General features: G+C 38.4%; 2 protein-coding genes across 4 annotated transcripts in view; both read right to left on the bottom strand.

The window, feature by feature from the left end:
* fasn (fatty acid synthase) overlaps nucleotides 1-19397 on the bottom strand; it is a 26332-nt gene extending 6935 nt beyond the window's left edge. The window contains exons 1-35 of the mRNA XM_051913957.1: nucleotides 19151-19397; nucleotides 16035-16184; nucleotides 15557-15709; nucleotides 14601-14774; nucleotides 14117-14317; nucleotides 13421-13543; nucleotides 12860-12975; nucleotides 11572-11706; nucleotides 10997-11459; nucleotides 10307-10494; nucleotides 9680-9869; nucleotides 9405-9499; nucleotides 8543-8677; nucleotides 8237-8440; nucleotides 7801-7916; nucleotides 7528-7703; nucleotides 7244-7435; nucleotides 6556-6636; nucleotides 6224-6409; nucleotides 5917-6096; nucleotides 5635-5838; nucleotides 5189-5502; nucleotides 4720-5106; nucleotides 4350-4520; nucleotides 3748-3863; nucleotides 3453-3607; nucleotides 2876-3079; nucleotides 2638-2788; nucleotides 2374-2552; nucleotides 1527-1646; nucleotides 1320-1442; nucleotides 1000-1223; nucleotides 701-902; nucleotides 209-360; nucleotides 29-120 (exon numbers count right to left, since the gene is read on the bottom strand). Coding sequence (XP_051769917.1) covers nucleotides 29-120; nucleotides 209-360; nucleotides 701-902; nucleotides 1000-1223; nucleotides 1320-1442; nucleotides 1527-1646; nucleotides 2374-2552; nucleotides 2638-2788; nucleotides 2876-3079; nucleotides 3453-3607; nucleotides 3748-3863; nucleotides 4350-4520; nucleotides 4720-5106; nucleotides 5189-5502; nucleotides 5635-5838; nucleotides 5917-6096; nucleotides 6224-6409; nucleotides 6556-6636; nucleotides 7244-7435; nucleotides 7528-7703; nucleotides 7801-7916; nucleotides 8237-8440; nucleotides 8543-8677; nucleotides 9405-9499; nucleotides 9680-9869; nucleotides 10307-10494; nucleotides 10997-11459; nucleotides 11572-11706; nucleotides 12860-12975; nucleotides 13421-13543; nucleotides 14117-14317; nucleotides 14601-14774; nucleotides 15557-15709; nucleotides 16035-16161 — 6029 coding nt within the window. The 5' untranslated portion in view covers nucleotides 16162-16184; nucleotides 19151-19397. The remainder of the gene's footprint in view (nucleotides 1-28; nucleotides 121-208; nucleotides 361-700; nucleotides 903-999; nucleotides 1224-1319; nucleotides 1443-1526; nucleotides 1647-2373; nucleotides 2553-2637; nucleotides 2789-2875; nucleotides 3080-3452; nucleotides 3608-3747; nucleotides 3864-4349; nucleotides 4521-4719; nucleotides 5107-5188; nucleotides 5503-5634; nucleotides 5839-5916; nucleotides 6097-6223; nucleotides 6410-6555; nucleotides 6637-7243; nucleotides 7436-7527; nucleotides 7704-7800; nucleotides 7917-8236; nucleotides 8441-8542; nucleotides 8678-9404; nucleotides 9500-9679; nucleotides 9870-10306; nucleotides 10495-10996; nucleotides 11460-11571; nucleotides 11707-12859; nucleotides 12976-13420; nucleotides 13544-14116; nucleotides 14318-14600; nucleotides 14775-15556; nucleotides 15710-16034; nucleotides 16185-19150) is intronic.
* The window catches only part of ccdc57 (coiled-coil domain containing 57), an 18434-nt gene continuing 10990 nt past the window's right edge, over nucleotides 19151-26594 (bottom strand). For all 3 annotated transcript variants that reach the window (XM_051913960.1, XM_051913959.1, XM_051913958.1), the window contains exons 16-20: nucleotides 25942-26164; nucleotides 25199-25341; nucleotides 24805-24933; nucleotides 23965-24151; nucleotides 19151-21844 (exon numbers count right to left, since the gene is read on the bottom strand). In XM_051913960.1, the coding sequence (XP_051769920.1) occupies nucleotides 21654-21844; nucleotides 23965-24151; nucleotides 24805-24933; nucleotides 25199-25341; nucleotides 25942-26164 (873 nt within the window). In that variant the 3' untranslated portion in view covers nucleotides 19151-21653. The remainder of the gene's footprint in view (nucleotides 21845-23964; nucleotides 24152-24804; nucleotides 24934-25198; nucleotides 25342-25941; nucleotides 26165-26594) is intronic.

The following is a 26594-nucleotide window of genomic DNA, read 5'->3' as shown; positions in this document are numbered from 1 at the left end:
TGCGTCACAGTGTCAAATCTTTCCTTACTTGTCAAGATTGATGGTTCCACCATATTTGGGTCTATTGACATCAATGAACTGCTGTGGGGTCAGATTCTCCAGCATGCCATCTTTAAGGACCTACATTATGGAGAAAAATCTCAGTTATACAGTCGTCCTTACATTGACTACAAAGGAAGGTGAACTGAAAGCAAAGATTGAACGTTACCATGGCAAGGTGGAAGATGCCACCAACTGGACCCAAGCGGCAGGCCTCAGTGATGAGATGCTCCGTCCCTCCCATTGTGCTGACATCACTAGTAGACACGAGGACCTGAATGCCCATGGCCTGCCACTCTCGAATACGTTTGGCCTGATAACCTGTCAAGACAACAAACATGCTTCAGAGTGCTGTCCTGACCAACATCAGTGTTATTTTACTATTATTCACATAGTAGAATAAACTATATTAGAATAAACTTTAGTTTGCTTTAGTAATTTATTCTGTGCTTTTGTTATCAAATATTCATTTTATATCAATTAATCAAAAAATATTTTAGTAATTTTGTTGTGTTTTTGTAATTTTTATTAGATTGATATATTTCTATTAGCTTTCATTTATATTTATTTCAGTATTAGTAATTTTAGTAAGTTTTAGTTAACAATAACAACATTGACCAACATTGACATGAAAACTGATCAAATCCTAGGGCATATTTACCGTTGCGGATGCCAGACCGTGACGTCAGCACCAGTTTACGAGCACCTCTCTCAATGAGCCAGTGGGCCAGCTCCAACCCGAAACCACCCAGGCCTCCAGTGATGATGTACGAGAGAGAGGCAGGGCAGAAGGTACGGCAGATAGCGGGGATAGAAATAGGAGAAACTGCAGGAACAGTGCTGCTTGTCTCCTCTGAACGTACCTAGCAGAGAAAGGAGAGTAAAGCAATTAGCAAAGGAAAGTATAAGAAATCTAACATCCAATATCTAATTTTCTTCAACATTAACCACCGTCCTTACCTGCAGAAGGACTTTGCCGATGTGTTTGCCCTGAGCCATGTAGCGGAAGGCGTCCTCCACCTGATTCCTCTCGAAGACTGTGGTACGTAATGGCTGAACGACCCCACTGGTGATTCCCTTCTTCAACAGCTCAGATACCTCCTCCCATTCCCTGTTGCCTTCCTCAAACAAAGCGTCCAGCAGAATGCCGTGGAAAGCCACGTTCTTTAGGAATAGAGCCATACCTGAACCGGGAACATCATGGACAATTACATTTAAAACATGGAATGCATTTCAGGTGTAAAAGTATGAGAATAACAGATCTAGGATCTGGGACGCACCTAGCGGTGTGTTGTTGGAAAGGTCATATTTGCCAATCTCCAGGAAACGACCATGTCTGGCCAAACAACGCAAGCTGGCCTGCAGCTTCTCTTCAGCAAGGGAGTTTAGTACCAAATCAACTCCTGAAAATAGACACATACAAACAGTTGTTTAAAACTTCAATCCACAACAATATTAGATTCAATGCTGCTGTGTAGTCTATTCACCTTTGCCCTGAGTGTGGAGCATTACATGCTGTTCAAAAGAGGCGTCTCTAGAATTAGCAAAGGATTCTGCTGTAAGCTGAGGGAATCTTTCCTGCAGGTACTGCTTCTTCTCTCCAGAACCTGTGAATCAAAATGAGATCATTTTTAATGTTAATTTTCATTGTTTTAGTCATAGTTTTTGGAAAATATCCTTTAAATTTAGTCAATAGTTTGTGTGCGACAGACACGGACATAATCAAAGTGCACCATAGACAAATCACATCTGTTTTATGTTCAGGGTTAAACTCTTAAAGGGTTAGTTCACCCAAAAATGATGAAACTCGATCGCTCGATTGATTGACTCAACCGCTTTTTATGATGAACAGATTTAATTTAGGCTTTTATTCACATATAAATATTGATCAGCGAACATAAACAAAAGCTTCACCGAACGTGCTTCACCCATGAGAACAAACCTCTTCCGGAAACTCAAACGTGCTGCATAACACGAGAATGAACCTCATTGGTTCTCGCAGGCATTAATCAAACATGCCTGAGCTTCCGTTTATCACAACTGATGTGCGCGTTGATGAATGTTTATAAGTGAATAAAAGCCTAAATTCAAATTGTTCATCATATAAAGCGATCATGTCTCTTCAGAAAATTTGGACTATACTGCTCAATTGATATGGATTAGTTTTACAATCTCTTTATGAACTTTTTGAAGCTTCACATAGCGGTCTATGGAAGGACAGAAATCTCTCGAAAGACTTACGGGTTTGGAACGACCTGAGGGTGAGTAATTAATGACAGAATTTTCATTTTTGGGTGAACTAACCCATTAAGGAAGTAAAAGTGTCTCACTTACCCACAGTTGTAAACACTCGACAGCGCATACTAAGTGCAATAGCAATAGCGGCCTGTCCCACCCCTCCAGAGCCTGAATGGATCAACACACTCTCTCCAGGCCTCAGACGCCCTCGCACCACTAGGGAATAATAAGCGGTGGCATACACCACTGGAACGGAGGCAGCCTGCTCTAGTGTCCTGCACATAAACACAGCTTCATTTAGAATTGAGAGCATTGGGAGAAGATGCCCCAATTCAGATTCAGAGGTGCTGAGGGTCTCACCAGCTGGATGGAACATCCCAAAGGAAACGCTTGTCTGCATCCACACAGGTGGCCAGGCCTTTAGCTGGCAGCAAACCCATTACACGTCGCCCACTGGGGTCTCGCCCTGAAAACTCCATTCCCAGCATGCATTGCTGCAGCGCTATGTCTCCTACATGGACAAAATGAAAAGAGACTTTTTAGGGTAAGCTAGCATGCAAGATCTCACTTATAGTCAAAAACAGGATGGGGTACAAACCAGGGATGGCATCTGGAGGCAGTTTGCCAGTGGCCAGCATGATGTCTCTGAAGTTGAGGGAGGAGTAGTAAACGCGGCAGAGCTGCACGTTGGGGTTGGAAGGGACGAAATGACGCAGCGGGGAAGCGATCCAGCGCAGCGATGAGAGGTCACCACGGGTCAGGACGTTCACGTACGCCTGCTCTGTCAACTCCTCACTAAGATCTAAACATAAACACACAGAAAAGAGGATGGTCACATGCTCAAAATACTCTATCCAATCAAAGTTAGAATCTAAAGAGGCGTTCACATTGACAGCCATTAAAACGCTCAAGGTCGACAAGTTACTGTACTGTTGTTAATATGCGACTACTATACAGATGAATCATGTGAGCTTCACTGTTTGCAATTCTACTGGTAGTCACTGTACATTTGCATATATTTAAACTGCTCACCTTTTTTGACAAAATGATTAAATAAACTGAATTTATTCAATGTAATATACACTTAAGTATTATGAAAAAGCAATAAATCCTCTATCATTTTACATTGGACAGGTCATATATCACTCTAAGTCTTATATGACTTTCTATTTCACCTTGTGTTAACAACTGGTGTCTGAATACACCCCACAGCCCATCCCGGTACACGTTCATGACCAGATCCTTGTTCAGTAATGCCTTCATGCTCTTTTCAGTAGGAACAAGCGAGGGGACTGCAGCGCCCTTACTTAAATTAGAAACAAATGCACACCTATTGGGGAGGAGAAAAAGACCATGTAAATTAATACTATATATACACACACATTTATACTTAAACAGCCAATTACATAATCTTAACAACAAAAATATGATGATATAACAGTAGCATATGTGCACAGTAAATGGACGGACCGTATACGGTTGCCTCCGGGCTCCTGTCTGAGGCAGTTCACCATTCCCACCACTCCATTATGACCCTTAGTGGCAATGAGCCAGACTGGGATATCAGATGACTCAACTAAAGTGCTCTAATGGGAAAGAGGGAGACGGAAAGGGTTAGAGGCATGCATTTGGTTTTAGCATGTTGCTGGGTAATTGGCAAGTGCTCTTGGTGACCTTGGCAACACTTTCTAATGAGTCTGCATGAATAAAGTCGTGATGAAACAAAAGTAGCGATAGATCTTTTCTTCCATATTGTGACATACATTCGAGTGAAACGGATTGGATTTTAAGATGAGAGCGTTGCACTCAAAATGAATGCAAGCTTGCAGTCAATTGTGAATGGGCAGGGTTTAACCAGACTAAATGATTGGAGAAGTCTTGCATACGTCACCAGAGAGAATTCTGTCATTTTCACCAAAAGGCAGAGTTATGACATTGATTAAACATTATGAGATCAAAAAAAAATAAATAAATAAAATAAAAGAGGCACACATGGCTGAATCGTACACAATAAATCACATATCAAGCATATACAAAACTTATTTATATTTCATCCAGACTGTAACACTAACCTTTAGATTCTCTACCCATTTATAGTCAGTAGGGTCCACGAAAATAAGGATGGGCTGTTTATGAGAGGACTGTTGGCGACGGCGACAAAGGAACAGAGCGGAGCCGTAGTAGGATTTTCTTAGCATGACCACATTTAAAGAGGCCTTATTGAAAAGCCCCTCCCATTCAGTCTGAAAACAAAAACAATGCAGTTTAGAATCTGAAACACTACAATAAGCCAGACAAAACAAAACTAATAACTTGCCATTGTTTAGTTTGTTCTTTAAATGTAATTATTTAAGTAAAGCATTGGTATTCAATTACATCACTTTCATTTATGTTGTGGATCTGACCGATTTAACAAGATAAAGTGCTTTTTTAAGTACACACCTGAGTCAAGAAACCTTCCTGGTTGCTTTGAGACGTGAGGAAAGCTACCGTCTCCCCTAGAGTGTCTCCTCTGAGTAGGGTGTGGAGCAAAACAAAACCGTCATCTCTCACAGCTGAAGTCAGGTTCTCGATCAGGAGTGCAGGATTGGTTGTTGGTCCTACTGCACAGTTACACACAACCAGGTCAGCCCCATCCAGACCGCCTGTTGCTGGGCCCTGAAGAGGGTCCCACTGAGCGGATGAGATGCCCTGCTCCTCCAGGGAGCTCTGGTGAGCAGAAAGCTGGTCAGCGGAGACATCTGAAGCGGTGTAGTCGAGACGCAACATCGGCTGGATATTGAGGAGACCAACAGCTCGAGAAAACACACGGCCGTTGGCAGCTAGAGCCTGAAGGAGAAGAATAAATGTTGAGAACTTCAACCATGTCATAATTTGCCCTTCTTAATCCTAAATAAAAGATTCACCATACCTCCAGGACTTTGAGTTTTCCAGAAGTGCTGTTCTCGAGAGCCGTGTCCAAGCAGTGGCGTAAAGCCTGGGAGTCCAGCAGGCCGTTGAGCAGAGGGTCCTGCACCAGACAGTCTCTCTCCTTCTCCACCGTCTGTTCCAGCTCAGAGCGCAGGTTCCCGTTCAGCTCCAGTCCGCACAACACAGAGAGCAGCCGCAACAGACCTTTTTCCGCCTCTGCTCCAATCAGCTGGCCTTCGGTCGCATCTTCTAACCCAGGGATGGAGATCTTCACTCCCTGATTGGCCAGCTTCCTCTGCAGACGCTGTACTAGACCTGTGCATAAAAAACAAAAATCAAATACATGCTTCCTTGGTGAGCATAAGAAATTTCTTTCAAAAATATTTTAAAAATCTTCATGTAAAATACCATGTTGCATTTCTCAGTGAAGTGAAAATCAGAACATGCCTTTGCAATGTCTCAGCTGGTCCCCAAGTTTCTCACTGGTTCTGAGGCAATCTGAGTCCACATAGGGAACAAAGGCAAACTCCTCCAAAGTGGGTGGAGTCTGCTGCTGTTGGCGACGGGGTGCTACGGTAGCATGAAGCCCACAGATCTGAACTCCTCCCGCTGTTATGTTGTCCAGACAACGATTAACATGAACGTCCACAGCTGAGGATGAGATATTTTAGTCAAATAAGTTTCAGTTAGGTCAGGTTAAGTTAGACTTCCGCTAGGTGTGTCTGATACCTTTCTGGTCTTCTGCATACTCGTTCACCCTCTCCTCATGAAGTTTTGGGTCCACGCACACAGAGCGGATGCGAGTGGGCAGTCTCAAGCTGCGACCAGGCAGCCCCACAACAATCATCTGCAGCATGGTGTCTAAAAATGTCACCCAGTTACCTGTCCAGTGAAGTTTTCCACAGTCACCTGTGAGAAGAACCAGAATATAAAGAGCTTAGGATTGGCTGAATTTTGTTTTTTGATCTTCACAATCTATGTTTTAGCCAATATTATCTCCACAGTGTAAGTTTGAGGTGCATTTGAGGGGAATTACCTGCGTTGTTAGATTCCAGTATCCCCTGGAAGGTCTTGCCGTAGTCATATCCACGTAGACGCAGCTCTTTGTAGATGTCCCCGGATTTCAAAAGCAGTTTTGGATCTTCCTTGTCTGAAGGCATTGGTTTATTCAGCTCAGCATGGAAAGTATCAAGTCCAGTGTCTTCCAAGAGACTCACTTTACCTGGGACCAGAAAGGGTATAAGAGTGTGATCATGAGTCTTAAATAGTGTCTTGTCAATTTACAAATATCCTGTTTTACTCGAAAAGACACATTAAAAGCAGTTGTGAATCTCATTTTGACTAAGACTTTGCAGTCCGGATACTCACCACTGACAGCCAGATTTCCATTCTCAGACACCTCAAAACGGTTAGTGGCGGGCATGAGTCGCACCTCCAGCTGGACAGACCCTGTGATGCAGTGCACACAAAAACAATCCGGTTACCTCTAAGCCACATGGACTAGCTAACTACTAGTCTGTTCCATATAGCTTTAAATTTACTTTAAAATATAGAAGTAGACTACGGTTTAAAATTTTGCTGAAAAATAACACTGATACATCGAGAAAACTTTGAATGAATGAATGAATGAATGAACAAACGAATGAATGAATGAACAAGATGGAACTCAACGAGATTCTCTGTCTTTTACGGAACTGTCACTTTTGATCAATTTAATACTTCCTTGCTGAATAAAAGTATTAAATTTTTTTTTTTTTTTTTTTTTAAATCTTACTTTTGGACTCCAAACTTTTGAACGGTACTGTACATTTAGTAATAAAAAATATTTTTCCACCTCAGAATAAAAAAATAAGTCACATTATGAGCTATAAAGGTGCAGAAGTGAGATAGAAGTTCACAATTATAAAGTTGCAATTACAAGAAAGTCATTATTGTGAAATAAAGAGTGAAACTGTGTGGAACAGTTGCAATTACTTCTTTATTTTTTATTCTGAAGTGGAAACAGGCTTCAATACCAAAAAATTCAAGTCTTGCAGTACAAAGAAAAATCTTTTACCTGTCTTGGGTAGGATGGTGGCTCTATGGAAGGTGACGTCTTCAAATGTGACAGGCGTGTGTTCCATGACTGTGCCTAGTGATCTCATCAGAGTCCTCCAGGCCAGAACCAGATATCCTGTGGCTGGGTACAGCACCCGGCCATCAATACAATGACCAATCATGTAGTAATCAGGAGACTCTGGGTTCATGTCTGCACAAAACATAGAGCCAGGCATTCAAAAATAAGTATGACACCACATAAAAAATGAGAAAATTACTGATTTCAACTTCACATCTACCCACCGATATTGTACACGGTGGCAGAGGTGGATCCCCCTGAGCCAGCAGGGAAGTCCTCCACCTTGGGCACATCCCAGATCTGGGAGTGATCCCACTGAATGTAAGGGGAGATGAGGGGAGTCCCTGTCGGAACAGGGTATTCCACAGCTGGATATAAATTATTACTGTCCACGTTAATCCTACAAATACAAAAGAGTCAGCATCAGTCATTTAACATTTGAAACGCAGACAATGTCACGTCAAAACAGTTTGGGAGTGAAGAGTGTAGAAACCAACCCATTCATGTAGATCTTGCCCACATGAGAGAGGAAGAACTCCAGATTGTTGACATGTCCTCTTTTCATTAGGGGGAGGATGGAGCAGGTTGGTTTTAGGCTTCGCTTCAGGATGGCCTGAAGGTGAATCATAGGTATGTTAATAATAGTGGATATACATTTGAATCTTCAATGCATATGAATTGGGTTTATACACTGATACACTGATTTATGTGGTGCAAAATAATTAAAATAGATACTAATAAAATAATAATTCCCTATCTCTACATAACAGTCAAATAATATTTCTTATTATAATCATTACGATTCATAAGCTATAATCATTGCCTAACATGTTTATGTGTTTGCTTAACTGAATACATGATGTTTACTAACTACATGACTTTTATTATCTTAGCTGTATATACAAATAAACTCTAATTGAATTCAACTGTTACCTGCAGCAAAGCATGTGGGGCAATTTCTACTACCACAGCATTATCTGGCACATGGTTGAGTCCCTCCTGGAAGAGCACAGGGCTGACCAAGTTATTGACGTGGTACTCTGCAGAAGAATAGAGTGCCAGTGGGCTCTCCCAGTCCGGCTGCGGGATGGACGTGCTGATCCAGCGTGCCGAGCGAGGTCTTGGGCTCTTTATTACCTATAAAAACACACAGGCGGTCAGTGTTTATCTGTGCTGAGGTTTTGAGGTGTTAATGGCCACCAGAGGGCACTGGTACACTGCAACGCTTCACCAACTCACCTTCTGCAGTGCAGACAGGAGGGCTGGAGCAATAGAGGCCATATAATATGAGTGAAAAGCCACACCGGCACTGCGCACTTCTTTGGCAAACACACCATTCTCTTTCAGCTGGGCAACAAACTTGCTGACAGAGTCCTGCATAACCAAACACATACTATTAGGTACTAGTATGTATACTGTCATTATATATTCTAAACAGTCTATAATTGTTAAAATTGTTATATATTTAAAACTTAATATATTTATATATTTAATATATTTATATATATAAATCTTTTACAACAATTTACAACATGTTTTTGAAGCGTTGATCATTGTAGCCAATCACAGACATGTTGTTGAGTCTGTTGAGCACGTGAACACAATGGCCAATCAGAAGTGTTTAATATTCCGCTCAACAGCGCTCAAAATGCTAGGGGGAAAAATGCTGGTATCATACACATTTTTTAAATTTCAGTACCAACTTGGCAACACTAGTTTAAAGTAAATTTTAATTTATTAGGCAGCATGACAATAGATGAGTGGTTTGAGAAATAATTTGGACAGAGACTTCTGAAAAAAATGAACCGTCATGCTCAATTGCTGAAAAATAACATTGATACAATCGAGAAAACTTGAATGAAAAACTCTATAATTGTTATATATATATATATATATATATATATATATATATATATCTCAATAAAGAGAGATATATAAATCTTTTATGCACATCTTTTGAATTCTAATAATATTTTACAATATTAGTTTTTATTGTACTTTTGAGCAAATAAATGCAGCCTTGATGATCATAAGAGACATATATATATATATATATATATATATATATATATAATATTTTTATTTCCTTGAGTGCATGTACCTGAGGGCCTGAGATGGTGACAGTGTCCTCAGCATTGTGACATGCAGGAACGACACCCTGTGGACATTGAGCTTTGCATTCTTCCCACGTTAGGCCTAAAGGGGGGATATGATGGGAGGGTTGGTAAAAGGAACCATTTAGCTTGCTAAAAAAAAAAAATCTACAGCATACATTGCTGAACAAAAGACTAGGCAAATCCCCCATGGAGGGACGCTTTGGGCTGTGCGTCCGATTAATGAAGCAAAGCCTGTGGAGGAATCTGCTGCCACACTAACCCACTGCAGCCATGCCCCCCGGGGGCAGGTTGGCCTCTTTAATACAGCGTCCTCTCCAGTAAGCGGCTAGAACTGCCTCGCTGTGGCTCAGGGAGCCGTCGGCGTAACCACACGCCAGCTCTCCCACAGAGTGGCCCACGATCCCATCAGGCTGTAGACCCATCTTCTGCAACATGTCAATCTGGGCGACCTGGAAAATTGAAAGGAATGCATTCAGGTTAGAGAAAAATATTCAGCCATAAAACTGAACTACAAGACTAGACTACAACTAGCAAGTCTACTAGGTTTGATGTCAAAAATGACTTCTTTTTTTTTGTCTTGTAACTAAGTGACAATTTTGAATATGCAAGTGTGCCAGTTCCACAGGAAAAAGCAGTTTGTTTGAGCCATACAGGTTTGGACATGCAGGCTGAGCTGAGAAAATTATGATGTTTGGATGAACTATCTCTTGCAGTGACTATTGAAATCATAACTGATTGTGCCACTGCATTGCAATATTTGGCAGACTGGTATCAGTTGCAAAGTTTACAGGGGTCATTTTTTTCATTGAGAAATTCTGCTGATGTCAATCCTGTTCCAGTCACTCTGGCACTGTACATGGTGTCTTTAGAGCAGGGGGAGACTGACCTGGATTGCTGCAAGACCAACAAATGCATGGACAGTATCTTCAAAAGTGCTCTCATCAGCGTCCATGAGCAAGCGAGACACACACAGCCCTGTTTCCTTTAGAGCCACGTCCGAACGCTGGATTGACTCCCGGAATTCAGGCAGCTGCATCAGACTACGGCCCATTCCTGCCCACTGTGTGCCCATTCCTGGCAGGAGATGCAGACACAAAGAAAGACATGACCCAGAATTAAAGATTCAGCCAATGTGATCATGTGCAGAAGCTTTCCACTATGATGACTGATTCGCTCTGAATAGAAAGCTCAATAGGAACATATACATGTACCTGTCAAAAGTTTGGAAACATTACAATTTTTTTATGTTTTTGAAATAAGTCTCTTATGCTCACAAAGGCTGCATTTATTTAATCAAAAATACAAATAGTAATATTGCAAAATATTACAAATTAAAATAATGGTTTTCTTCTTGAATATTACTTTAAAATGTAATTTATTCCTGTGATGCAAAGCTGAATTTTCAGCATCATTACTCCAGTCTTCAGTGTCACATAATCATTCTAATATGCTGATTTTGACATTTATTATCATCATGTTTTATAGTACATCAAGCTCTTTTAGAGCAAAAGATTTTACTGAAAATTAGATTTCTCCCCTTTAAAGCATTTACCATTGTGAATATAAGACTCCTCACCTGAGCAAATGTACCAGAGAGCTCTTGGTGTGGGCTGGTTCTGTTGAACCTCTGTAAGCTCTCCCTGTGCTCCGATTAGTGCATAGCCCCTGTACGGCATGCTTGTCGTTGGAACTCCAGACACATCATTCATTAAAGACAGGTAGCTTGGGTTTTCCTTATGCTGTTGGGCATTGCTGAGAAGGGAAGTAACCGCATCCTCAGTGCGACCACAGGCCTGCAGGAGTCTGGGGATTGAAGGTTGTGCAGCTTGAGCCAGTGATTTTGAACCATGTGGACGCAGGATCACATGGACATTTGAGCCTCCAAACCCAAATGAGTTGATGCCCACAATGCCCCCACGGACAGGTATGGGCTCCGACACTACACGCACCCGGCCATCCGTTAGAGCAGGAATGTCAGGGTTTGGATCATGGAAATGGATGTTGGGAGCCCATATGCCATGTTCCAAAGACAAAACCACCTGAACACATGCAATATGAGAGTTACTTGAGTTACTTCACATTTGGGATGTGGGATTCAGCTTCAGACATGTAATTTCATCTGGGAGACTTGTTGAAAGACAGTTTATCTACCTTGGCAAGAGCTGCCAATCCAGAAGCAGGCTCTGGGTGTCCCATGTTGGATTTGGTTGAGCCAATCAGAAGAGGATCCCTCTGTGACTGACAGAATACACTCACAATGCCATTCACTTCCTGAGGATCCCCAACCTGTGAAAGCAGAGAATTATTTTTATGATCCACTTAACAACAAGCTGAAATGACTATTGCTCAATGACTGCATTCATTTACATACACAGGCAGAAAGAAATGAATGTCACAGTCCCAATAACTTTGGACATTAAAGAAACCTTTGAACTGACTGACTCACATAAGAAATTTGCTGGAAAAAAAAGCAGCTGAAAGTGGGAGGACTTTTTTTTTTTACTGAGTATATATTATATATATATATATATATATATATACACACACACACACACAAAGTCATTATATTACATTTTTTTTATTATTATAAAAATATAATTATTTGTAAATTCCACCTTAATAATCCACCTTAATTATTATTATTATTATTATTATTATATTTTTTCTTCAATAATTTCTCATAGCTTGTTTTAATACTTTTTCATTTTATTCAGAATATCCATAGTTCATGTTGCTACTCAATACAGTTGTGAACATAAAATCAATATACAGACATCATGACCTACTAATTGCGCTTTATTGCACTCCAGTGTGCTGCAGTTACATATACACTGCCCGACCGAGAAAAAAAAAAAGAAGAAAAGAAAAGAAAAAAAAAAGTGCTGTTTGGATTTAAATAGGCAAATGCTTAAGAGTCTATGACTGGATCATAATTGCTGTGATTATTAAGTTTCTAGCATGTTATATGTTTGGGAACAGTTCTTCTAACCCTAATTGATGGAATGTGTAGCTTTTAATTTCTTAAACAACCATGTAGGAAGACGTATCATGGCCATATTCCAGGATGACATCATCAAGATTCAACAGGCTCAAAATACACAGGAAATTGTTGAGCAAAAATAATTATTTTCACACATGAACTGGCACCTCTGAGTCGTGACCTTAACCTCAGTGTAAGTCTATGGGATGTACTGGAGGAGACTTTACAGAGTGCTCACCTCTTGCATTGTCAATACAAGATCTTGACCAAAAAATGATGCACCTCTTGCACCACGTACATCAATTTTTTGCCAAGATCTTTTTCTTTTTTTTTGGCTAGGCAGTATATACATTTACCAATTCCCTTTCCAAGAATCAAGCCCCTCTTATTTTTATTTTCGGAACAAATCTCCTCAAAATAAGAATGTGTGTTTTTTGTGTAATTTCACATTTAACTGACCTTAGTACCAGTGCCGTGGGCCTCAACGTACTCCACTTGCTCAGGTGATATGTTGGCCTCCTCATAAAGGGAACGGACCAGGCGCTGCTGCATCTCACCTGATGGGAATGTCACACCTGGGGAAAGGGAAGACGGACCACATTCCGGAATTTAAGCAGATGTACAAGTATCAGTCATGATGACATATGCCTTTCTGGAACGCACATGTGAGCTACGGCACGGACTCTTCTGTCCTCTATGTACTGAAGCAGCACATGACACAATAGAAAATAGAGGGGTCTGATATCAGTTTCTACAAGATGTATGCCAAAGATTTCAAACACCCTCAGCCCTCATGCTCAGCCAAGTGTCATGTTTAAAAACACTGGGGTGTAAAGTGTGGCAGAAGGCACTGGGGGAAAAGCCAGCATCTATGACACTTATAGTGCCAGTGTTGACAGTAATGCCAGGCTTCAATGAGCCTAACCAGAGCAGGTAAACAAGTATTAATCAAGCTGATTTCACTCATGCAGGAGGATTTGAGGCGGATTTGACGTCTGTGGGAAGGAAGGATGGGTTTACCTTGTTCTTTGTAGCCGTCTGTGTTATTGCCAGCATTGAGCACTGTGGCATAGATTCTCTTAGCCATAGACTTCCTGGTCAAGAGTACTGCGACAGCAGCTTCTGAGCGGCAATAGCCATTTCCTAGAAGGTGAAATAGAATTAGAATAATTATCATAAAGTCTCCATTTATTAAGAGTAGTGCAAATCAGAAATGTATTCACAAAGGGGCTATGTTCAGAATAGCATACCATAACACTATTATTTCTGCAGTATATAGTAAGTCTACTTTGTGCAGTATGCAAATTTTATCAATGCATGGAATATTACTTTTGCCAAAATGTGCAGTATTCAGCAAAACACACTGCTCTGAGTACTATATGCCAAAATGCAATGTGCTCAACTTGACTTTTGACCTCCAATATGACAAATGAACAAGAAAAAACACCAGCTATTACTTTTAACATCAATTTCTTATTGTTTTATTAGACTGCATTTGATAAGACTGCATACTACTGCTTAAAACCTTTATTGTTTCATACTGTAACGCATGCTGCATCACATACTATATTTAGTATGTAGTATTCAGTATGCATCACCAAACACTGAGAAGGCTTAGAGTGCCATATAAGAAGTTATGCAATGATTGACAAACCAGATTCCTTTTATACTTTCCTGAGAAAACTGTAGACGTTACAGTGATGTACGTAATCTCACCTGAGGCGTCGAATGACTTGCAGGCTCCCTCAGGACTGAGCATGCCCAGTTTCATGAATTGCACTGAGGTGTTGGGCTTGAGCAGCAGGTTAACTCCACCCACAAGTGCTGCATCACATTGGCCATGGCGAATAGCATTGAAAGCATTTTCCAGAGACAGCAGACTAGAGGAGCATGCGGTGTCAATGGCCGTGCTGGGACCTGAATATGTGTTGTACATCAAACACAACAGTTAATGGCTGATTCTTGCACAAAGTGATCCATTTCAACTGGTTGCCTCATTTTAACATGACAGTCAAGTTATACCAGTGAAAGACATGACTGTGTAATGAGTCACTTATTCAAATCACCTCATACGACACATCACACCACACAGAAAGAATGAAGACACAGTCATTCAAAACAAAGATTCTGACAACCCAGTTCCATCCTACAAGGTGCACTAGCATTGAATCAGTAATTAAACTTGTAAATGTTTGCATACCATTGAAATCAAAGAAGTAAGACAAGCGGTTGGCAAACATGGCTCGCTGGCATCCTGTCATGCTGTATCCCAGCAGCTCTTCTGGGTCTTTACTGAAGGCCTCTCCCGCCTCTGAGCCACTCACTCCAATGTAGACGCCAGTCTTGCTGCCACGCATGGACACCGGGTTTATGCCTAAATTAAAAATCAACTTGTTTTATATGCACAGCAAATGTCACACGTTTAGCACTAATAAATTAGTTTCCTTTTATTTAAATACTTTAAATAAATACTATATACACCATATATAGTAATAAACACAAAATAAACATACATTATGTTCAAAAGTTTGGGGGATTTTCAAAGTAGTCTCTTATGATCACCAAGGATGCATTTGTTTGATTAAAAAAAAAAAAAAAAAAAAAAAAAAAACAGTAATACTGTGAAATATTATTGTTTTATATTTTAATATATTTTAAAATAATATGTATTCAGCATTATTATTCAAGTCTTCAGTGTCACATGATCCTTCAGAAATCATTCCAATATGCTGATTTGGTGCTCAAGAAACATTTCTGATTATTATCAATGTTGAAAACAGTTGTGCTGCTTAATATTTTTGTGGAAACCATGCTGCTTTTTTTTTTTTTTTTAGGATTCTTTGATGAATAGCATGAACAGCATTTATTTGAATCAATGCATCCTTGCTGAATTGAAGTATTAATTTCTTAAAAAGAACAATTCTTGCTGACCCCAAACTTCTGATTAAACATCATATGGGTAGCTAAAGCATAATATATACAATCACTTTTTAATCAGCATCATAAAAACACTAAAGTAAAATAATTAGCAAAGTGCTATAAAATAACATTTACTTTTATCCATTATATGCAAGCTATACATTTTGCAATGTCATGAGCCACCACAAAATACCTTAATATTAATACCTATTATAAAGGAGAGCAACTGATACTAACCTCCATCGACGATGGCCTCGTACGATATCTCTAGCATAAGCCTCAGCTGTGGGTCCATGGTGTGGGCCTGTTTGGGATGCACACCAAAGAAGGCTGCATCAAATCTGTCGATTTCTTTTAGTTTTCCATTTCTTCTGGGAAGGCCATACAGACCTAGAATTTTAAAAAAGGGAAAAAAAAAAAAAAAAAAAGGAATCAAAAGTGCTCTCTACTCATCGCCCTAAGCCTGCTCGTGCTTTAGCACATGAATGAGAGTATTAGCTTGGTGCCAACAGAGAGAAGAGAGACGGGCCTTTTATAACACCCAAAGCCAGACGGACAAGGAAAAGCACAGAACAGCAGCCAGGTAGGCAAGGCGACCACAAGGATGACCTTCGGTAAAGCATTTACTATAAAAATCATGTTAAGTAACCAAACCGTTTCTAAAAGTTATCTAAAATGATATAAAAATGATTTGGACTGAATGTTATTAGCATACCTGGTTTCCACCGTCTGTCGTCTTCTGTGACCATGTCCACTCCATTGAAAAGGTTCTGCCAAAATTCTTCCAAATTGTTAGACTCAGGAAGGCGACCTGAAATTCCAGCTATAACGATATCCTCCATTTCTGGCTAGATTTTCTTTGATTCTAATAAAAGAAAGATGAACAAGAAAGAAGGGGTCAGTCAATGAACAGAAGAATGGAGCGATTCTTTCAGCTTGATCTACATTTGCATTATCAAGAACTGTGTGAATGTGAATGTGTCATTCATTTTAAATCAGCAGTCTGTGTGTTGGGGTCACCAAGTTGGTGCAAAATTGGGTATAGGCGGGAGAGTGTGCTTGGGGGGGGGGGGGCGTGGCCTAAAAAGCTGGACACTTTTGTTCCCTGTTTCAGGGTCAGAGCACTCAAAGCGACAGCATGGATGGGATTCCTGTTCATTCAATGCAATCAAGAAGCGGTGACAAGTACAAAGTGTCCCTCTGTTCCACTTTCCTCAACACAAAGGAGGGTTCATTTTAATTTAGAGGACCACAGAAACGGAATTAAATATGCCAAGAGAGAAATCAACTCATCTAACTGTACAGTATGCAGTCTGATTATTTTACCATCTTTACAAAGCAAGCACAATACATAAAAAAGTGTACCTCAACAAAAAAAAAAAAAAAAATCAACTTGAACAACTTAATTTCATTTATATAGAATAATCTACAGAAGATAAATTCTGAAAATATTACGCAGATATACAGTCGTAATGCATTTTTCTGTAATGATGTGAAAAATAAGATGGAGAGTAGCATGTAAAACAGTAAACATGCATTACATAACAGCTAGTTCATAAAAAGCTTCCACAGAGTTTTAAAATATATTAGTGCCCAATAAATAGCTCTAAAAGTAGGACAGATCATTTTGCAGAAATTATAAATCAATAAACTTAATTACGATTATGCAAATAAAATAAAATCATAGGAGAAGCCTTTACTACCACTTCTAAGCATCTTTTTATCATTTTTCCACACTGGAGAAATTTTAAACAAAATCTGGTTCTCGTTGATTCATGAACAAAAAGATATGATTCACTCATGAATCAGACGTCGCTACTTCTCTCGTAAATGTGCTAAGGAGAGCTAGCGCAGGATTTTCAGAGAATAATGACTTCAATTTTAGGCCGCTTCTCACGCAGAGCTATAATATAAATATAATGCATGTTGTATGGTCTACTTTTATAATCATTTATAGTATTTTATGATTAAACTGTAATAAGTGACATCAAGTCTCACAGGGTAACAAGTCACTGAGAGTGGATTTAAGCCATAATGTGAAAATTACATTATGTTTTTAGTTAGGAAAGTTATATTTATAAAAAAAATACTTTACAATTACATAAACAGAATTAGTAAATGTGGACAGGTAAGTCTGAGCAGAGGATTTAGTGCTCTTTGTGGCCATAGTGAGGACCGGAAGGAGTCTTTGGCGGGCAGGTTCTCACATGCAACAGCTTGTCTGTAAACGTGCATGTGTGTGAGTCATTTAAAGCACTATTTAATGCAATAGCACAATATAGACATGTTAAAAACCAACAACAAAATGAACAAAGCATAACAAATCTATAGATAAACCAGCAACACAAAAAAGCTAAATTGGTTTTGGTGTGAACCAGATTACACTAAACTAGTTAAGATTACAGTAGTACTATTACTATTCTGAGAGTTTAACATTTAACCACAATACAACAACTTTAGGATTAGCAGAACGCAGATTGAGAAAATAAACAGATTTCTGAAGGGACTGTAATCTACCTGACCCAGATCCGAAGTAGCCGTTGAGTTACTGATGTCGCTGACCGCTCACCTCGCTACAGCTCTGATTAACAATCTCCCATGGTGCAGTGGTGTCATCAGCTGATGACAGTATTACAGTCTTAAAGTCCTTAAAACATCAGCCACACTCACACAGTACTTGGACCATGTGATATATGAGTATAAATCATAAATTAGGCAATTAATGTGCCTAAATCATCTGATAAATATTGATAAACTAATAAAATCATGTTTGTTTTGTGTGTGTGTGCCAACGTTATTTTCACACATACATCATTTGGCCCCCAAATATAAACACTGTAGTCAACTGAACATGAGGGTTAATTAAAAAAAAAAAAAAAAAAAAGATGTCTAGGCTGCATATTCATTCCTGACAAGCCACGGATGATGCAGAGAGAGTCCTGCAGTAAAGACTAGACTATAGATAGTGTCACACAAAACTGCCCTGAAAGCATCTCCACATCCTACCGACCTCAGTGACACACATTGGTTACATGCCAAACCTTGTCAAGGACGTTTCAGAGAGTGATAAATTCCGCACTGGCTCTACAGTGACCGCCCTGATGCTTTTCCACATCCCAACATATTACTATGTTTTCTTTTTTGTTTATAGAGAAAAAGATTCATTGCATAATGCTTACTTCTCTTAGATGAATCGTGGTGTAATCACACAGAAATAGCGCGAGATGCATATCCTATGGTTTTTTTTTTTTTTTTATGCCTTCAGCTAAACGCTTACTCCCTTTAAGTGAAGAGTGTGCTGGTTAAATATATTCACAAGTGTGTAATATTCTTCAACTGAGATTAGTAAAAGGAAGTTCGACTCATTTACACGAATCGATTCTTTCGAACAGGTTGTTTCAATGAACAGCGATTCAGCAATTCCTTTACGTCATGACGTAATTGCGTCAGCACGCCATCCCAGCATCCCGATCCCATATTATATGCACTGCATTAAAAAATATCTTGGATAATTTTTTTTTTTTTTTTTTTTTGCATGTGTAAAATTATATATGCATAAAACATGGAATATTTGTAACATTTCCTGCTTCTCGGGTATTAAAATACATTCCTACTCATCAGTCAAATCCTCACTCTAAATGCTCTTAATTCTCGCTTCAGTGATTCAGCTGTTTCGTGATTCACTGAAAAGATCCGACTCAAGAGGAATGATTCGTTTCTTTTGAGATATTCAGTTTTTTATGGTTACAGAAAACAGTCTTGAATTTGCATGTCTGAAACAATGCGTATCTAATCTAAAACTGATACGATTAATAATATATGCTCGCTTACCTGGGTGTGTGTACAGATTAACGTTGTTTCACGCAGATCCTTTGGGATAGAGTCGACTATACTCCTCTTAATTTTTGTCGGCTCCCGGTACAGAATGGAGAGTTTCGTGATTCCCCCTTTGGCCAAGCCCTAAAAATTACTCTCGCCCTTCTGAGTCCCTGTGTCTGTTTCATTTAAATGTCTGACATCCTCGATGGCCACGCCACATGGGCTGACAGTTTGGCTCTTAGGTGCAGTCCAATGAGAGAGGAGGCTGGGCTGTAGACGCAGCCAGTGATGGGCTGATTTCAGAGAAAAAAAAGCGTCTGAAAAGCCTGGGTTACTAAAGTTCATCCCGGCATGATCACATGCACAGCAGCACAAATTTCTGCTTTATGGGTCCGATCGAACAAGTTCAAGTTCAAGGCGACACGGGGGTCGCGTGTCTGCGGTTTGCAAACAATCTGAAATCGGGTAAATTTAGCATGCAACACTGGATTGGTACTGAAACACAGCATGGATATTGGTCTGTCCTAATTGTTCATTAACTACTCAGTATGTACTTGTTTAAACATTAGAAATGACATTGAGTTTTAAAATTATTGGATAGCTACAATAATAGGGCAGAATGAGGTATGGTACTTCATATTTTGTGATTTGGGAGCAACATCATCTGAAGTGTTTTATACAGTATGTGAATGGATTTCAAAGACGTATGAATGAAATCTTTTTATTTTTTTTATTTTTTTTATAAATCTATACAATTTCCAAGTAGTTTTCAAACATTTTCAAGCTACATTTTCATGAATTTTTAAGTCATGAAACTTAAACGAATTACTGAATTCTTTATTATTAAATAGTTTTCTTAATGTGTCTATTTTGTTTTTACACCACACTGACTATGATTTTTCTGGAGAAAAGAGTTAATAAAAAGAGATAGATAATAAAACATGCCAATCTACAGAAGAGTATTCGTCTTTTTTTTCTTTATTTATTATTTTGCATAACAATAAGTATTCACATTGCTTCAACATTTGACTTTTTTATGTCAAAGGATTCAGCTTAAATAGAGCAGTCGTATAAATGTGGGAAAAAATATTTAGTACATTGTTTATTTTAATGTTTGTCTAATACAGATTGTATAGATAGATCTAACTGTTGGTAATGAGGGCAGCACACAGATTGCGTTGTACCGGGTGTCTTATGGTGGCGCTGTTGAGCTCTTGAGACACGTGAGAGACACGGTGAATAACATTTTGACGGTTGCCAGTGAAAATAAATTCACCAATCATTGAGCGGAGGTGTGTAGAACCAGCCAATCAGAATGAATGCAAGGGTGTTGCTAGGAGATAGGGTGATGTCAGGACAACGCGATGGGAGGAGCGGAATCCTACACCTGCTGCTGCTGTGATGTCATTATGAGGGGCTGGACAGCACAGGAGCTACTGAAAGTTCACAAAGACACATTACACAGAATGTGTCACTGTATGAATCCAAATACTACTAAAATACCAAAGTTATTCTGACTACATCATTTCCATGTATTCTTTTTCTTTTTAGGGGGAAAAAATTATAAATCTGTATCTCTCACAGAGCCAGATGTTCATGTACCATATTGTACCATAAATGTTTATTGATAAATTACATCTACATTATTGGCATCCCAGACAGGGTTCCTACACATTTTCCATTTCAAAATTCTATACTTTTCCAGACTCAAATTTCCAAACCTCTCCGTAGATTTTTTCAGATTATATTTAACATAAATGGTTCATACAGTGTAATGTTCAGCATTATATTTGGTATATAGTAGTCAACTGAAAATATTTTCATTTTTTTCAGGGTTTTTTTCTCCATTGGTTTCCTCAAAGTGATAATGTGTTTACATGATGAGAAGAAACTTAAAATGAGCAAAACACCTATTCACCTCTGACACATCAGTTTGATGCTGTAAATGTGGTTTGATGTTGCAAAATCACCAAACAGCAAAGTACAGTATGATTTAGATGATCGTTTGCTCCTTTTTTTGTTGCTGGTTTGAGTGGCATTTGAGAAAACATTCCTTTTAATGAAGTTCAAAAGACACTCACTTATGGTAAAGACACAGTTTTGCGTAATGAAAATGTGAGCCTTGAATTCATTCAGTCATATTTGACAATCACAAAACAATCAAATTTTGTCATAAAAACTCTGCTTCTGTGATAATTTTTTTAATAATCTTTCAGAAATTCTTAATTTATATTTTAGAAAACTGAATAGGTGCAATAATCTGGAAATGCAAATATTTTTCCCTACTCTGTTTTCACATATTCCTGGGTTTGGATTTTTTTCTTCTTATCCTTGTTGCTGTTTTTTGCTCATTATAAAAGACTTGCATGTATATCGGTCAAATTATGCAATAATTTATTAGAACATTTACAAATGTTACAAAAACATGCATGATGCAAAGTGAACAAATAAAAATGCAGCACTTCAAATAGAATAGTCCTTCAAACTGCGTCGCCCAAAATGATCATGGCTTTTTTCAGTCTTTGTTGTTGTAATTTCGAATCTTGCCCTGATTTCCTGCAGGACATGTCTTTTTAGCAGGTACAAATGTTGTACGACTTTGTTTCTTCTTTTCCTGGAGTGATACTTTGGTGCCCTCCACGCTGACCAATGGAGTAGAAGGCCGATTAATTTCTGGGTTTCCTCTGTTTGCTGTAGCCACTTTACCTGAGAGCACAATAAGATAAGAGTTTAAATCCTCAATTTAAAGTGTTAATCCCTGTAGAATAGTGGCTGAAAGTCAGTACTGGTAATCAAAAAGCTACTGGTTTGATCCCTGTAACCATGAAGCCTCACTATTGTGACCTTGAGTAAAGCACTTGAGAAAAGAGTGCTTAAAGAAAAAAGACATTCTGTAAATGAGCCTGTAGCTGTTTCCATCCAAAGTTGTGATTTTTATGTATGCGTAATTGGAATATCACATGAAACATTTGCGAAAAATCCCATCCCATGCGTTCAAGAGAACAAAACCGTCACTTCCTGAATGCAATCATTTAAGACACTTCTGGGAGGTAATTTTACCCAACCCTTCTGACGAAAGACATTGGCTCATTTTAGAATGACGACTGGTTAGTACGGTTATGCAGTCACATCCTCTATTGCATCAAAGTCATGTTTTTGTTGCGCTTCAAGGGATTTATTCAGTAAATGTGTTTCTATCATAGTTTACGCACATCTTCTTATCTGAAAAAAAAATTAGCGCATGCATTTTTAGGCAGATTTTTAGAATTTATGCACATCTTGGCATTTTCATCAAGCTTATTTTTATGCAATAACCCAAAGTTTGCACAAAAATAGGTGGATGGAAACATAGCTAATGACATCATTTTACTGGATCTATGAAATGATTAAAAAATATATGTAGAATAAAATATGAATACACCTTTTATTTAATAAACATCTTGTCAATTTCTTTTCTGAATTAAAAGTCATTTTAATATTTTTGGTGGTGCTTAAAGTAAAAAAAAACTGTGGTGAAAGATTGTAAAAAAATAAAAATGAAAAGGCAGAAATTCTTACAATATTTGACCTTTTTAAGAAAAAGCATGTTTTGAAAACATTTTTTGTACATTTTTGTTTAAACCACCAAAAATTGTTAGAGTAAATCAAGATTGTTGTAGAATATGTTAAAAAAAAAAGGTCCAAAACCATGTGACATCAAGACAGTATACATTCCAAAAACCTTGGTACAAATGTTTTAAATTCTATTTTTAAAAGATTTCTCCTTATCTTCTCAGATATCTTTATTTGTCATTGACACAAACAGTGGTCAATGGCACTTGTATTCAGATGTTAGCTTCTGTCTATTTCTGTATCTTTCTGATTCTTCACTTGTGCATGTGACTGATGCTGAAATGCTCTCTAAGTAAACATCATTTAATATTTGGACTAAATGATGTACTATGAAGCAACGCTGATACTGAACCTCTTGCCTGGGCTCATGGCTTATTACAGAGTACATAAGTCTGAATCCTAGGCATGCAGACAGAGTGTCAATCCATCAGTCAGCACTGCAAGTACCTGTTTCAGTGCCAAGGATTTCAAATGATGCAAATGTCGGTCCAAGGTACATAGAGGTAAAAATCATGTCTGGTATATTTTTAGTCAAAGCAACTGGACTTTGTATTCAATTTATTGAAGACATTTTGCCACTCTAAATGTTTCATCAGCTGTCTGATGAAACTGATGTACCATCATGATGTGACGCCACCTTTAAAGAGCCATAATTTAAAGAAAGTTACTTCAATATGAAATACAATGTCTAAAGAGAACTTTACATATTAAATAATATGCCTGTATAGACAATTCTCATTCAAAATCAGCCTTTAATGACAAGGCATTATTTAATGCCAGTAAATGACAATGTCCATAAAAGTGACAAGTGTAAATCTGATCTGACTGATTTAAAAAAAAAAATCAAATGGCTCTATGGTTTTATCAACATTATGTCCATAGATTTGGCAACTTTCCTTTGGTCTCGAATCCAATCATGCAGCTCTGTCATGATTCCTCAAATTTAAATCAAATCAAGTGATGAAATTTCACACTCAGAGAAACGTGTGCAGTTATCCATTCACTCATTCAACATGGCTAAACAGTGAATAAGTGATATAAAGTTAGTTATGAGAGGAGAACTCCAAAGGAAGTTGCTTAATCATATTTTAGCTTACTGACTTGTACTTAAACATCCTATTAAGTCATCAAAATAGCAGGCACCATACAACAGTTATGTTTGAATATAAATGGTTTGAAGACTGAAGTGGCCCATTTATGACTTTTCTGCTTACCTTTGTCCTCACTGTCACTTGGAGAAAACACAGAGGAGCTCAAACCTCGATCCAACATCTGCCACACATCCTTTAGGGAATCATCGGTGCCCGTAGATGACAGCAGAATGTGTGATGACCCGGGCAGTCGTACCGGAGCTCCAGATTGGTTCCGCTGCGGCGGAGTGTTTTCTTTACTACCCACAGACTTGAGGAAGGAACAGAGAAAAAGAATTAAAACACTGAAACAACTACAATAGATTCACTCTCTTTATACCAAATAAAATTACATAGATTACCTTTAAACGTTTAGGGTTGGTAAGATTTTTTAAGTTTAATGCTCAATAAGGCTGAATTTATTTGATTAAAAATGCAGTAAAAACTAATTTAGTGAAATACTATTACAATTTAAAGTAACTATTTTCTATTTTAATATATTTTAAAATGCAATTTATTCCTGTGATAGCGAAGCTGAATTTTCAGCAGCCATTACTCCAGTTCAATCATGTGATCCTTCAGAAATCATTCTAATATGCTCAGATGGTGTATTTCTTATTATTATCAATATTGAAAACAGTTTTGCTGCTTAATATTTTGGTGGAAACTGTGATGCATTTTTTTTCAGGATTCATTGATGAATAGAAAGTTAAAAAAAAAAAAAACATTTATTTGAAATAGAAACAAATTATAAATAGATTATAAACATAGATAGAAAACATAGATTATAAATCTCACTTTTGATCAATTTAATGTATCCTCGCTGAATAAAATTAAAATTTCTTTAAAAAATGCACTGACAATAAACTTTTGAACATTAGTGTATGTGTAAAATATATTTATGGGGTGGGGAAGTCATAGTACCTGGACTCTGACTGGTGGCTCCCATGGGTTGGTGGTTCGTTTTTTAACTGAACTCTCACTCTCAGAGAATTGGGGACGGACTATAATCTCTGTTTTCTTACTCTGATCTCGCTGTGCATATTGTAGCTCCTAGGGTAAGATTCAAAACAAATATATTTCAATATCATTCTTGTCTGATCATAATCAACCATGTATCTTCATGCATCTGACAACGGAGTGATCGCTGACCTTTGCCATGCTCCAGTGGCCTTGACTTAGAGTAACATTGCATAAAAGCTGTGTCTAAATCTTCAACTCAGTACATTTGCACAGGCCAAACTGATTAATATGATGAAATATATTCTCTGTATCAATACAGTGAACTTGATTAAAGTCCCTCTCCTGCCTAAGTCACCTGAGTGGTTAGCTGGTACTGTAGCTGTTCCAGTGTTGATAAGCGGCTCTTTGGCTGTACCCCATGCTCGGGTTGAGAGGGGTCTTTTTCCAAGCTGTGCTCTGGATCATTTGGTTTGAGAATGATCTTTGAGTGTCGTGGAACTGGAAAAAAAAAAAAAAAAAAAAAAAAAATTCTGTAACTACATGAAAAGGCTTTAAAGGGCATATTTTGAATTAAAGAATAAAAAAAATGTACATAAAGGTGATCGTTTGCATCCCTGATGTCCATTTAGGAAATTTTAATAACTTAATTGATAAGTTTGGCTGTAAATGCACAGGACATATCCAACTGGGGATGTAGGAAGTAAAAATTTTGGAATGTGTTGTTGATATTCAATGATGATTTGATTTATTTACTATAAGTTGTATAACATAAACCGTTTTGAAGCAAGGCAAAACACACAAAGCATGGAGAATTTCCGGGACAAATAAGCATTGGGCTCTCTATTGAGAATCAAACTAAGGCTTCTTTAATCCTCTGATACAAACATGGATCAGCCCATTGTGATGGGGCACCAGCATAACAATGAGAGGTGAATTATGTGAATTAACCCCATGTGCCCTTTCACAAAATAACAGAAGAGGGTTCTTTATATCCCTCTTGAGCCAGAGATAATTCCTTACATAATTTAAAACATTTGAATTCATTTTGGTTGGGAATACTAATGAAACCAAATAGTACACTTCAAAACCAATACTAACCCTCCAGTCCTGCTTCTATCAGCTGAGCCCGGAGCCTGTTGCCCATTTCAATGAGTTGCCGTTTGTCTTGACTGAGGCCGGAGATCAAGCGTGCAGCCTGTTTGAGCTTTGACTGAAGCAGGGCAACATCACCCATTGCGCCCCCTCTGGCTGAACTCTGCAGCAGCAGTAGCTGCTGTCTCAGGGACAAGTTCTCCTCCTGAAGCTGCTTTACCATCTCACTCTTAAATACCAAACAGACATTCTTGTTTAGGTAACCATAGGGCATACTTCTGATTGGAAACAATTCATGTTAGTAATATATACTGACAATACTGTTTAGTCAGTAGTCCTAACTGCAGATACAACCAGTTGGCAACGGATTCTGATTAAATACAGAGTCACGCATGTGACAAGGACAAACATACATATATATAGGCCACGAATAAGAATTTATTCCCTCATTTTAGTATAGCATGGCCACAAATTAAGAATTATTTCCCACAACTTATTCATTCAATCCCTCGTTTTAGTAAATCATGGCCATGTTTACTAATTTGCTCCCTCATTTTGATTTAACTAAAACAAGGGAACAAATTATTAATTTGTGGGCACGATTTTGTAAAACGAGGGAATGAACTGTTAATTTGTGGCCAGTGGCCACGCTATATAGA

The sequence above is a fragment of the Ctenopharyngodon idella genome, chromosome 12, assembly GCF_019924925.1.
Source record: "Ctenopharyngodon idella isolate HZGC_01 chromosome 12, HZGC01, whole genome shotgun sequence".
NCBI lineage: Eukaryota > Metazoa > Chordata > Actinopteri > Cypriniformes > Xenocyprididae > Ctenopharyngodon > Ctenopharyngodon idella.
Note: the sequence above shows the minus strand (reverse complement) of the source record. Positions and strands in the feature narration are given on the sequence as shown.